Source organism: Bipolaris zeicola (assembly GCF_000523435.1).
Source record: "Bipolaris zeicola 26-R-13 unplaced genomic scaffold scaffold_39, whole genome shotgun sequence".
Classification (NCBI taxonomy): Eukaryota; Fungi; Ascomycota; class Dothideomycetes; order Pleosporales; family Pleosporaceae; genus Bipolaris; species Bipolaris zeicola.
The window spans coordinates 68,746-81,782 of record NW_006912088.1 but is presented as its reverse complement, the minus strand read 5'-3'; the positions used below and the strand labels follow the sequence as shown (position 1 = coordinate 81,782).

Sequence of the window (13,037 nt, the reverse complement as noted above, 5' to 3'; positions counted from 1 at the left end):
TATCTGGGGTACGCGATAGCGTCGTCCTATCGGAGACCTTCTCCAAAGCACCATACTTGTCGAGGTCAATATGACACGATAGCGTCCTTTCACCATATACCCTGCTTCAGGGCACTATTCCTGTTTGAATGGCAATCACATGCCAAGATTCCAACCTTACGGGTGTCAGAGTACCTGAACCATGCTCTAAGTGCTTCTTTTACAGTGACGAGTGGCACAGAATCTGACTGCCGACAGTACCGGACTCTTGTGCCTGTACGACTTTGTCGCGTGGATAGATAGGATGGTTAGATGATGGATACGAGCAACGGGGATATAGTGGTCATGGAACCCATAGCTTTCACACATCAGGTGATAGTTAGTGTACCAAACTTTTGCTCGAACGGTGGGTCACATGCTCGCTTCTATCTCGCATTCAAAATTCGCGCGGCGAGTACAGTGGGGATAGATTGAGAAGGAATTGAAGTGAGTATATTTTCCCGGGGCATCAGGCCTAGAATAGAAACACGGGCCTGGAAGCTGGGTAAGAGTCTTAGGAGTACAGCAGGGGGTTACATATGCACACGGGTGGCGGCTTTGATCAGTCCATCCCGTCGGCAATACGCTGGCGGTAGAATGTACGGAAGTTGCGGGTCTATCGTGTCCGTCTGATGGAGCCGTTCGGTGGTTGTCATGTATAGAGGATGATAGTATGTTGATATCGTGAATGAAACGATAGGACTTGCCTCTTGGCGGCTAGATTAACTTTAGATTAAAGCTTGTCACTCCATCGCTGCTCGAGACCCTGCCTTTAATCAATTTTAGCGAACACGATATCCTGCAGGGGTAGATTCTGGAGTCTGGAAACAGGTCCAAAAATACTTGGGGAATGGCTGGTTACGATGCATGCAGGATGCTGCTGCGGAATGCATGCGGCAACTTGGTGGTAAGCTACGACAGCTGGGTCATCGTACGAGCTGAGGAACGACTACTGCCGGTTCAAGAGCTGGATATGCAGCCAACGAGAAGGTCCTGGCCAAATAAATTGAGCGTTGATTACACAAGGCCTGTCGGGATGCCATGACCGGGATGATAGGTCGAGCCAGATTTATAAGGAAAGTTTATCATTGGGGTGCCAAAAAAGAGAGGAGTATAGGTCGGGGGAGGTTCGCTTCATTTGGTTATATGAGTAATAGTCTGTTGCCCAGTGCACATATAACAATAGGTAAGAGAAAGCACTGAAGGGATGAAAGACGTCTGGGAGAGGCTGATACACACCCAGCACTCGTTTGTCGCAAACTATTCCTATTGGCCATCCTCAGATGAGCGGGAAGCCAGCAAGGGTATTGTGGCTTGAAGGATGAGCGTCCAGATCTTCCAGCAAGCCGAGGTTTTTTTTCAGCAGCACCAGCAGCGGCAGGTAACGCAAAGACAAATCCTGACTGCTCGACTGCAGGTTCGGTCAGCGATACGCGATGAGGGCGCGACAGAGACTGGCCAGGGCGCCACAAGCAGGTGTTCTGTGTTTTACCAGTCGGCATAGGACGATTTCCACCGACTAAGGTCCGGATAAAGGTACAAACCTGGCAAAGCGGAGAACTGCGTCCAATGCGCGCAGGAGCCACAATATATAGCGACGTGTCAAGAGTTGCAGGGCGAAATCGATAAAAAGCGAAGGATGTGATGGTCAAAGCAATCCTCCCTGAGCAGAAGAGAATGTACAAGCCGAAGCTGACCAAAGCTGGAGTAGAGTAACTGACAAGTCCGATACTCGACCCCGCCACGCCACCATGCACCGCCACAAGTGTGGCTGAAGCACCCCCTCATCGATTTGTCCATTCTAATCATGGCATCATCGCCGCCGTCTCTGTCCGTTTTGTCAGCGGCGGACATATCGCAACCCGTTTATTTCCTTTTCTTCATATTCTCCCGCAACAAGCCCCGCCATCCTGAAGTCCCTTACTATCTTCCTTGTAACCCTCCTCCCCACCCTCTTTTCCATGTCCTTTCTGACTAAGCTCCTGCGGCCCTTCAGCACAATGTCCAACGCGCCCGCACAGCCCATGACAGTGCCCTCGGGCGCACACACGGCCACCCTTGCAGCGGGCTGTTTCTGGGGCGTCGAGCATATGTACCGCAAAGAGTATAAGGACAAGGGTCTATACGATGCGCGCGTTGGTTACATTGGCGGCGACACCGAGAACCCGGGATACAGAGCTGTGTGCAGTGGAAGGACCGGCCGTATGTATATTCACTTTCTGCATGGTTCTACCTGCCATAGTTTTTGCTATGACTGTGCGACCGAGACTGGGGTAAAAAAATAAGTTAGAAAATAGTTGATACTAACACATGCACAAACAGACGCCGAAGCACTACAAGTAGTGTACGACCCGACAAAAGTAACCTATCGCTCGTTGCTGGAGTTCTTTTACAAAATGCACGATCCCACAACGCCAAACCGTCAGGGTCCAGATGTTGGCACCCAATACCGCTCAGCTATCTTTTACCACGATGCCGAGCAAGAGAAGATTGCGCGAGAAGTCACAGACAAAGTAAACAAGCAGTGGTGGAAGGGCGCTGTAGCAACAGAGATTCTGCCTGCAGGCAAGTGGTGGGACGCCGAGGAGTATCACCAACTATACTTGGACCACAACCCAGGCGGTTACGAATGCCCAAGTCACTTTTTGAGGAAATTCCCGCCGCTTGAGGATTAGAAGGTTGGTCAAGTGGAAATTAGATACCAGACCGGAAGAGGAGACAGCAGCATCATGATACCTATCTCAATATTCAACATAAAGTCCTAGAAAATTCATCATTTCTCGCGGATGCAATATATATTTTATTCTATTGCTAGAATGCTGTTCAACTGATGGTTCATCATGCGGCAAGTTCAACCGTCTATGAGGGTGGCAGAACATCGAAAGTGGTCGCAACCTCCTTCTCCCATGGCAGGCGATCCTTGCCAAAGATCTCCGCGCCCGGCTTGAAGTCCTTGAGTCCCTGCTCCAATAGTCCGGTCCTCAGAACAATGTTGTCCGGGCCGAGGACCTCCTGCTGGTGGTATACGTGCGCAGTGCAGTTCTTGCAGTAAAACTATTCCAAAAACAGGACTATCAGCATATGCATTCTCCAAAATGGGGACAGAGTAACGTACGCAGTGAACACTCTTGCCAGAGTCACCCTTGTATGTGTATTTGCCCAAGTCATCGCCCTTGGTGATCTTAAGCGCCTTGGCGGGAATGATCTGGTTGAGCGTGTATGTCGCGCCGGAGAGCTCCTTGCACGTGTTACAGTGACTGTATCTCCTCATCAGCACCTCTGTTCTCCTCATGATCTCAGGTAAAAGCTCACCAAAGGATATGCGCCTGTTGATCCGGCTGAAGTGTCGCCGTCCACTCCGTCTGCTTGCAGTGGCACGATCCCTTGAAGTCCGTCATTGTCTCGAATCAAGTGTGAGATAGGTGCGTAGTATAAAAATAGGTCGATGTAGAATGTCCAACAAGGTCCTCTCGAGAGGAAGGGCAAGGCAAATACCTTATATACGTAGCTCCCTCCCCTCTGCTCAGCTCAAGCACCCCTCTTTCCTCACTCTACCTCCACCCCTCCTTAGCTCCCAACCAACGCGCACCGGAAATGCAGCCTCCCCTCTCTCACCTGCATGCCGGAAACTCTTAGTCCCCCAATGTATCAGCAACAATACGGCATGGGGGCCGATCCAAACACATTCGTCCAATTCCACTAGTCCGTTTATCCGCATCCACAATGAGGTATTGACCCTGCAGGGCCACACGCATCAAGTCGCCGCGTTACAGGTGGTTCGGATCCATCCAAAGAATGCCACTACATCCAATGACCGCACGACAGGTTGTTTTTCTATTGTGTAATCCACTTTCTTTGCTGATCGACCTCTCGAGCGCGTTGTCCCATGATTAAGGACCTAGCTGATCATTTGCTTGTCTATACCGGATTCATGGGCCCATGAGTAAGAGAAGACATAACGGGAAGAGAGTGGATACATTGGTCGCAATGAGCAAACAAAAACGCGCTTGCTCTCGAAGGTAATCGTCGCTTTGAGACGGGATTCGAGAGATGTGAGGGGCATGCAGGCGCGCCCAATGACGGAAGCGGGGCACGACGAGGCGGGAAGACGCGGCGCGCGATGCGGACCCGGCTCTTGTGGTGTGCATGGAATTGTGGAATGGATGTTTGTGTTGGTGCTAGGCATGTGGTATTCCAAATCATTCGCGAATCATGCACCTAGATCCGGTGGGCGTGTGCGTCGTGTCGTGCATGGCTTCTGGTGGGGGTCGCTTTGGGTAGCGGAGGCGGTACCTACACTATTGGCGTGGGATCAACAGAGCAGCATGAGGCTTTTGAGGTGTGAGTTCTAGAATAGGTAAGAGATTGGGATTCGTATCAAATTGGGAAATGCAATGGCTGGGGCTGATCTTGACTAGAACAAGAAAGAGGAACGTGAGATAAGGCGCCACGCTGTTGCTTTCCGCCTTTTATACCATTCTTCTTGAATACTAATCATACTGAACATTGCTAATCGAGGAACAGAATCTGTAAGCATCCATTGTTTGCAATGCTTATCTTCAACATGTGATCGAGTTGTGCAACATCGTATCCGCCCTCGGAAAATGGAGAGAACCGAAGGCTCATCTGTATCTATGTAATTCAACTCAATAATGGTCCAAAAGTGCCATAATAACACACTAATTGCAAATATTTTATTTTTCTCTAACGCATACACTCATGAAGCGATCGTTTTAATCTATCTCCAAGAGTTCATAACGTCCACCATGCTTATCCAACGCATCCTCCACCCTCTCCATAATCGCAAGTACCTTCTCCTCTTCCAATCTCCGTCCCACAACCTGTACAGCCACAGGCAAACCCTCCATCTTCTCAGCATCATAGTGCTTATACGCACCCTGTGCAACACCATTCAGCTTCTTCAGCTGAAAGTTGGGCGGAAGAGCATCTTTCTTCGCATCAACATGCGTTACCGGGATGACGCCCACGGAATAGTCGAGCTTTGATACTTGTCAGCATGTAACAAAAAAAAGGGGGAGGCTAAAAGTAGCACAAAACGTACCAGGTTGAACAAAAAGGTGTAACCGCAGCTGCTGACTGCATCGTGCATGCCGCCATGAGGCACAGCAGGCGTTGCGTTTGGCGGCGTGAGCATGACATCCATTTTCGCCTTTTCATCCCACCACTGGAAGAAGTTTTGCTTGAAGGCTTCGCGCCTGCCGACAAGCTGCCAGTGCTCGTGTGCAGTCTTTGGGTGCCAGTCTCGCAGTAGGCCGGCCCAGATGGAGTCGCCCTTGATGTATTTGAGGTAGAGGTAGTGGATGTACTTTATGAAGCGCGGTAGACGCATGTACTTGACCATTTGGGCGGCGCCCGGGTCGTTCCACTCGCCGGTGCGGAAGTGGCTTAGGAAGACGCCGCCGCCATCGCTGAGGAGCAGCTGAGATGCGATTTGTAGGGCTTCGTAGGGGGATGGCGGCTCGACGTCGAAGACTTCGTGGCCTTCGGCTGCAAGGGCTTTTGCGGTCTCATCCAGAGCGCGTGCACATGCGGGTGATGGGTCTACAACGTGGTCTGTTCGCATGACACCGATGCGTAGTTTCTTCTTCTCCTGATATTCCTCCTCGATTTCTTCCCTCCATTCTATTGGGTGCACTGTGTAGTCGTATTTCCAGGGCTTCATCTGGATAAAGCTGCGTGTGAAGTATGTCAAGTCGTTCAGCGTCCTCGCCATGGGGCTGAAGACACTGGGAATTCCTTCTTGGCCGGCCATGCTGGTGTTCATGCCTACTTTTGGCCATCTTCCGGTAGAGCATCGTATCGAGTAGCATCCGGAGAAATGAGCGGGTGCACGAACAGAGCCAGCAACGTCGGATCCGATACCAATGCGACTACCACCGAATGCTAACAGCGCCGACTCACCACCTGTTGAGCCACCTGGTGAGTACTTATCATTGTGTGGGTTCTTGGTTCGTCCCCAGACGTCGTTGGTAGATTCAAATGAGAGAAGAGTTGTAGGCAGGTTGGTCTTTACAAAAGGCACGGCGCCGGCGTCTTTGAGTAGCTTGACCATGACTCCATCTTCAGTAGCTGGCTTTCTGGTATTTCTTGAATAGCCAACTGAGGTGTCAAAGCCCTTGACTTGTATTGAATCCTTTAATGAAACAGGAATACCGGCCAACGGACCCTTGAGATTGACCTCTTTCTCAGCCCATTCCTCAGCCTCTGGAAACAAGATTTCAGTCACACAGTTGGTCTTTTCATGTGCCTTGACGGCAACCTTGCCGTATGCTCTCAGGATATCAACGGGGCTAGTAATTTGCTTTTGTACATCTTGGACAAGCTCCTGTATGGGTTTGCCGAGGATAGTACGTTCCTGTGGAGATAGAGGAGAAAGATATGGTGCTGGAAGAGATGCAATTTTTGCAGCACGCTCCGACTGCTTACGTTTGCTGATGGAAACTTAGCTGACAACACTCTCTTACAGTGTGTGGGGTATTAGAGTGGCTTTGTGAAGCTCGGAGCAACTTACCAGTCGGCTTTATGTTGCCAGTACTCTGAAAGACCCATTGTTGTTGCTAACTCTGAGAGTTGAAGATCACACGATCAACGGCCACATGTGAGACTTTAAAGCCTGTGGATTCTTCTTATCGGCTATAGATATCACGGGAAGCCGCGTGTATGCGACCAACTATCCATGAGCTGGGTCGCGTGGACCTGCCGCATCTAGCTCACCCGAGGTCGGAAGCGGGGAGCATGCCATCGTAAGGCGTACTTGTCATGCCACCACCACCATTGATACCACCTCCTTCATTCCAACACCTCAACACAATCTCTGTTGTCTCTGATGTCTTGCAAGACTCTTATCTTGAACTCCTTTGTTAAGGAATGCCCCACTTTGCTGTCTGACGCGTACAGGCGCGTACTATGAAAGCATTGCGTGCACAACTATGCAAACACGCCTCATTTTACCATTTAGATATGGAAGTTGTCTAGACTTCTACCATGTCCATCGATGACTGACCAATGTATACGCGCGCATACTGGTTCCATAGGCAAGCATTGACGTGGCAAATTCCGACGTCCTCTCATCAGCGCAGGTGTTTCTTGGACAACGCCCTCACCAAGGGCGTGAACGATCCTTTTGGAACAATGTTTCAACCTTCCGCGACTCTGATTGAGCCTCAACACTTTCCGAGGATAGCTCCCGCGCGCGAGGTTGGGCGGGAGCTTGGTGTGGGACCGCGGAAGTACAACAAGAGCCGCAACAACATCTCTCGTCCAACCGATCCAGACATCAAACCATGGCTCCACATGCCTCAGGTACCGCTCTGAATCTGCGGACGTGTATGGCTTCCCCAGATTTGGTGTGTCGACTTGTTATGCTGTAGCCGCCGACGTGCATCAGTGCGGCAGCTCGGACATTTTCCCAAGCATCACGGTTCTGGCCTCTCATTGGTCCACCCAGCGACTACTCGCGATACCATGAAACCATGGCGGTCCAGATTCGCAATGAGCAAGAATAGCAGCGAATTCAGCTATTCCGTTTTCAACAACTTGTTGAGGCAGCAGGAAACACCTGGATATATAATATGTACTTGAGGTAGCACCATATCAGTCATCAAACACAACAACCAGCTCACAAACACTCACTTCCATTTCCTCTTTTTTCCTCTATTTCCTTATTTCCTATCTGGGTCTTATTCTTTCTCAATTTCCTATCACGACACTCTCTCCTGCTGTGCAGATCACTGTTGCGTCCTCGCTACTCGAATCACTTCGTCCGTTCACTTCGACAGTCAACTCTCTTTCAAAAACTACATCTTCAATCAGCCAATATGCCTGTCCCTACCTACAACGCTAAGCCTTTGAGCCTTATGCTCCTGGGTACTCGCGTCCTCCAGTCTATTTGCATGATCCTCGTCATTGGCATCTGCTCCAACTTTGTCCAGATGATTGTTACCACTGGTGTTGAGCCGCCTAAGGAGTTTGTTGGCACCCTTAGTGTGGTATGTATCAAAACATCATGCTTCCAGCAATGTACTAACACAGATAGGCTTGTATCGCTACCCTATACATCATGGTCAGCATTGGCTACTACTGGTCCCAAGCCAACCTCGGCCTTCTTGTCATGGCTGGTGTCGACTCTCTTCTTCTCATCGCCTTCATCGTCTGCGCAGTCACTCTTGGAAAGCCCATGTCTTTCCTCAACTGCTATGTCATTGGAAAAACTTCGGCTGAGATTGATGCCATGTACGCCAACGCTTTCGTCACTGCGGCGGTCCAGAACCTCAACAAGTCTGCCTCGAGCCTGGGCCACTGGGCTGGTGTCACTCGCAGCAACTGTTTCCAGGCTAAGACTGTCTGGGGCATGACAATTGCTCTTTGGTAAGTCTATTAGCGCTGTTACTGTTTCTGGGCATTACTGACCTGACTCAGCATTCTCTTCACTGTCTCTTGCGCTCTTCTGCCTACCCTTTGGTACAAGAACAACATGAAGAAGCCTGCCAAGACTGTCGAGGAGGCTTAAACGAGATAATGATTGATGTCGTCATGTCGAGTCGACGCAACGATCAATAGGAGGAATTGTCTAAAACAAGTGACTGCCGCCAGTCCCCCAACCTCTGCCCCTTTTCCTATCTGTCAAAACCACAAAAACAGTACGCATCGCGATGGAGTTTGAAGTAGTCTTTTGTCATCATGTTCTTTTCTGTCTGGACATTGAATGTCCCTAATCCCTAATGGATATTTCTGAGCCTTGCTGCTCATACAAAACAAATTACATCATTCTTGCCTTAATTTCCGTTTGTTAATGTGACTCATTTACATGGTGCGCTGTTTTGCCTCTACCTTGCCCTTGGCCAGTCTGAGCGTTGGGCTCCTGTTTCATATTCTTGATTCACCTTTGTCTTTCACGCACTCCTGCTACCTTCTCCACAGTCATAGGATACTTACGAGGTACTGCCATGTGTACAACTAGGCAGAGACGTGACTTTCACTCATGGGACAAAGCTTTGAAGCGTTTGCAATACAGCCAATACCAACGGTGATCATTCAATTACCCTTTCATGTCTAGAATTCTATTCATGTGAACAAGCAACAATATGAGTCGATTGTCAGAACAGCACATACAACTCTCTGACGTTTTATCTTTCTGCCCTCCATATAAGAAAGACCAGCACCACGTCGATCTTATTTTCTCCACCAAGGGATACTACTCATAACACCACCTATTAAGCCCCACAAATTCTCACGCCACACATCCTAAACAACGATACAATGTGCAAACGCTACCCTCTCGAGTGCGCGATGCCTAACTGCCTCAACACCATCCCCCCACACTACATCTGGGGCGAAAGCTGCTACCAAGCCACGACCCATGACAGGGGAGTAAAGCGGCACTACATTCCTGGTATTAAACCCTCAGGATACTGCGGTTTCACACAGGTCATGGAGCCGTACAAGCATCCGTATATGCTGTGTGAGTTTCATTATGAGAAGCGGAACAAGGAAGAAGACGAGAAGAAGAAGAAAGAGGAAGAGGAGGAAGAGAAGAAGAAACAATCGAAAGAAAGGGAGAGAAGTGGAATACCGAGGGGCATGGGGCACTTGATTGACTGATTGTTCGGGGTCTATCGAAAAAGAAGGGAATATGGGAGAGATTGGGTTTTGTTCCGGTATTTTGACAAGAGTCTATGTGTGCATTCCATGTATTGGAGCCAAAGCAACGGAGTTTTCACGAGGGGTGCATGGGTCCAGGGGAGCCGAGATAAAGAGTCAGGTATCATTGTAGGAATCGAATGGCCTTTTTGAGATACGGCTGATAGACACGAACCCCTTCGCTTGATATAAGCCAGGGCAAAAGGCGAACTGAATCTCTTTCATCAGCAGCCTTTCGGCAAAACCTGCCCAACTACAGTCAATCTGTCCCTCTCAGCTCTCCAAGCCTAGCTGAAGCGTACTTATCGCCTGCAAGGTCGATCCAGCGCGCTCAATTTACCCCGCACCTCGGGAGAGGCTGATAAGTCTCGTCTGATATGTTGTGTAACCTGAGGTGCATCATCATTCGCCATGTGGCCCTGCACCATTGGACTGGAGGAAAATCCTTCGGCTACACAACATAGAGGCAGTGTTATACTGCCTATAATTGACAGACTGTGCTCAGCTCTTTCAATATCCACATCCATTGTCGTGAATCATTATCCATAAGTACTGCTGTGGAACGAATAGAAAATTGTAATATCCATACTGTGAACGAGTCGTGCAATCTCTGCGAGCGCGACTTTGGCAGCAAGAAAGAGCATGGACAGCACTGCAGAAGCTCGCCAGTGCACAAGAACAGGCTTCAGTGTGAGGTTTACGATAAAAACTACACCATTTGCCCTCGAAGCTTTTGTAGCCTTACAGCCAAAAAGAGCATCAACGAGACATCCATATGATTAAAGAAACCTTTCACTGCACTTTTTGCGATATCGGTTACATCAACAAAGGTGTGCTTAAGCAGCACGAGCGAGAATCTTCCCCAGAGAAGAACAATTCCCCATGCTATACTTGCAGTAACATGTTCGTCAGCGTAGAAGAGTTCGAAAGGGCATGACCGAGAGTTGCCTGTGCATTGGAACTCACCATGGCGGCTCCCGCAACAAAAACGCTTCTCCACAGGTTGAGGAATAGTTGTCTGTGGGAGGAAGGAGTTTTGAATGCGATATTCGCAACTGTCGTTCCAGCAGCGAGGCAGCATACTAGCAACATCAATGTCATACTCTCACGCATAAGATCCTGCGTCGTGAGACTTGCAGTAGTTCTTTTGGCGGCAGAAAAGAATTTGCGTCCCACAAAATAATCTGTAAAGTCGATCTAGGACCATTCAAGGATCACATAAAATTTTCATCGAAGCAGCGAAACAATAAAGTCACAGCAAATGACACCATAGTCCAAAATTCAACCTCCACCAAACCCTTCACATCCCCTCAACAGTTCCCCTAAGAAACTCGTAATCGTTCACCTTTCCTACCATGTCATACTGCCAGATTAGAATACAATGCTGGCGACCATGGCGTACAGCATGTGCCTGGCGAGGAAGAAGCGCTGCTAGATAAGCGCGGTGCAAAGTAACCTATGGTGTCACTTGGGTTTTAATGTAACCATGATAGGATAAATCCGAGAGGTTTTGATGTTTATATTCTGGAGTACCTGCCGTTTGCGATAATTGACAGTGACATGTTGGTTGGTACCAGTGTCAGGACCCTGAGCTGAATGGCCTCGATACCCCGCTAGAGCCCACACGTGCTTTGCCAAATTCACCACTAAGCCCAACACTCTAACTTGCAGCTCGATCTCGCATTGCAAAGTCACAACCAAACAGCCTGACAACATGGTATACTACTTCTCGTCAAACACGGTGTCTCCGTCGGCCTTTATTTATGTTGGCAAAGACAAAGTCGAAAGTAAGAAGCTAGACTGACTACCTCAGCTTTTGACATGGCCACACTACCTTGCTTGTCACCTGGGCGTTGGAATAGAGATCGCATGCTAACCCTGAGATAGATGAAGAGCTGATCAAGTACGGCTGGGACGAAGATGTGTGGTTCCACGTTGACAATCTTTCCTCGGCTCACATCTACGTCCGCCTACCAGAGGGCGAGGACTGGGAAAAGATGAACAAGGAGTTATTAATCGACTGCGCGCAGTTGACAAAGGCGAATAGTATTGAAGGCAACAAGAAAGACAACATTACTATTGTGTATACGCCGTGGAGTAACTTGAAAAAGGACGGTAGCATGGCTGTGGGACAGGTCGGGTTCAAGGATCAGCGCAAGGTGAGTATTATGTGCTTATAGAGTTTGCATACTAATTTGCTGGAATAGGTCAAGCGTATACATGTTGAGCAGAGGGAAAACGCCATTGTCAATCGCCTGAACAAGACAAAGGTTGAAAAGTTCCCTGATCTGCGCGAAGAGCGAGAGGCGAGGCGTGCCGAGTTGAGGAAGCGGGAGCAGGGTGCAATGCAGGCAAAGGTACTTGAATTTTTTTTTTGGATTACCTCGGTCCATGCTCTCACTATCTTTACTTTGACTTGACTTCGTTTTCATAACACCATCATCTCTTCTGCAGCAAAACTAACCTTATGCAGAGGAAAGAGGAAGCGCGCGTTGCCAAAGAGCGCAAGGAGCTCGCTTGGCGGAGAGACCACGCCTATGACGACGTCATGACTGAGGACCATCTCGAGGAAAGCAGCAATCAGAACCGCGACGAGAACTTTCTTGACGACTTCATGTGAGGCTCCCTTAATGCTCACGCGATCACGGTCTAGTGCAGGTGCGTGGCAGAAGGGCGCTTTGCGAGGGCTTCGAGGCAGCGGTACCATTTGTCGCCTCATCTAGGATCGCGAAGGGTCATTGCTGGCAGGCAAAGCCCCATGCTTTCGTTCAACATACAGATGTTGTGATTGAAGACATCGTATGCAGTTGTCTTGATCTCGAGTTCATCGCGGGTTCTGACATGTCAGCCTCACTGTGTTGGGCTCAGAGCGAGGCACGGGTACATACAGAATCTTCGCTTTGTGCCTTCCGTAGCCTCCTTGACTCTGCACCCACCATACAAACAACAAGTTCTTCACTATCTTGTGCTCTAGGCCGTTTTCTCTCGTGGCATACTGAAGAAATTCCAGCGTGTTTTGCACTTTCTGGGGCTCAAAGTCAGAGGCACTGCCGCGACGGAACGCCAGACGGAGGCGGTCACGCAGCGTGTATCGGGCTGGCTTGGAGAATTGAATAGCCCGCAGACTATGCCGATACAGGTGCCTATACGCGTGTAAGACTTGCTGTTGTGACATGGTGGCCGGGGCACTAACGACGTCACGCCTCACTTCTGCAAAGCGCCATGGTTGGGCGTCGGAGAAAGGTGACACCGGCGCCCCGTAGCCGCTTGCGTGGCGTGGCACAAACCTGGTTCGATCCTCTCTTCTCTCCTCACACTACACCACCCAACGCCCCGCCTGTGCCTTTGCATCCACCGGG

The 13,037-nt window shown here is 49.6% G+C and overlaps 7 protein-coding genes across 7 annotated transcripts; 4 read left to right on the top strand and 3 right to left on the bottom strand.

The window, feature by feature from the left end:
• Positions 1–2,018: 2,018 nt before the first annotated feature.
• COCCADRAFT_3401 (uncharacterized protein) lies at positions 2,019–2,693 on the top strand (the record flags this gene model as incomplete). The annotated part of the gene is made up of 2 exons (XM_007712102.1): positions 2,019–2,220; positions 2,341–2,693. The coding sequence occupies 2 exons, from the start codon at positions 2,019–2,021 to the stop codon at positions 2,691–2,693; spliced, it is 555 nt and encodes a 184-aa protein (XP_007710292.1).
• Positions 2,694–2,877: 184 nt separating this feature from the next.
• COCCADRAFT_91059 (uncharacterized protein) lies at positions 2,878–3,416 on the bottom strand (the record flags this gene model as incomplete). Its single annotated transcript, XM_007712146.1, has 3 exons — positions 2,878–3,072; positions 3,134–3,275; positions 3,331–3,416. 3 exons carry the CDS (start codon positions 3,414–3,416, stop codon positions 2,878–2,880), a joined length of 423 nt encoding a protein of 140 aa, XP_007710336.1.
• Positions 3,417–4,751: 1,335 nt separating this feature from the next.
• Positions 4,752–6,588, bottom strand: COCCADRAFT_91056 (uncharacterized protein; the record flags this gene model as incomplete). Its single annotated transcript, XM_007712145.1, has 3 exons — positions 4,752–5,018; positions 5,081–6,470; positions 6,551–6,588. 3 exons carry the CDS (start codon positions 6,586–6,588, stop codon positions 4,752–4,754), a joined length of 1,695 nt encoding a protein of 564 aa, XP_007710335.1.
• A 1,268-nt stretch (positions 6,589–7,856) lies between these two features.
• Positions 7,857–8,548, top strand: COCCADRAFT_24662 (uncharacterized protein; the record flags this gene model as incomplete). The annotated part of the gene is made up of 3 exons (XM_007712114.1): positions 7,857–8,027; positions 8,075–8,406; positions 8,458–8,548. The coding sequence occupies 3 exons, from the start codon at positions 7,857–7,859 to the stop codon at positions 8,546–8,548; spliced, it is 594 nt and encodes a 197-aa protein (XP_007710304.1).
• A 749-nt stretch (positions 8,549–9,297) lies between these two features.
• Positions 9,298–9,639, top strand: COCCADRAFT_91000 (uncharacterized protein; the record flags this gene model as incomplete). The annotated part of the gene is made up of 1 exon (XM_007712144.1): positions 9,298–9,639. The coding sequence occupies one exon, from the start codon at positions 9,298–9,300 to the stop codon at positions 9,637–9,639; it is 342 nt and encodes a 113-aa protein (XP_007710334.1).
• Positions 9,640–11,392: 1,753 nt separating this feature from the next.
• On the top strand, positions 11,393–12,298 carry COCCADRAFT_90988 (uncharacterized protein; the record flags this gene model as incomplete). Its single annotated transcript, XM_007712143.1, has 4 exons — positions 11,393–11,465; positions 11,566–11,837; positions 11,886–12,035; positions 12,152–12,298. The coding sequence occupies 4 exons, from the start codon at positions 11,393–11,395 to the stop codon at positions 12,296–12,298; spliced, it is 642 nt and encodes a 213-aa protein (XP_007710333.1).
• A 95-nt stretch (positions 12,299–12,393) lies between these two features.
• COCCADRAFT_91079 (uncharacterized protein) lies at positions 12,394–12,853 on the bottom strand (the record flags this gene model as incomplete). Its single annotated transcript, XM_007712142.1, has 2 exons — positions 12,394–12,514; positions 12,567–12,853. The coding sequence occupies 2 exons, from the start codon at positions 12,851–12,853 to the stop codon at positions 12,394–12,396; spliced, it is 408 nt and encodes a 135-aa protein (XP_007710332.1).
• Positions 12,854–13,037: the final 184 nt, after the last annotated feature.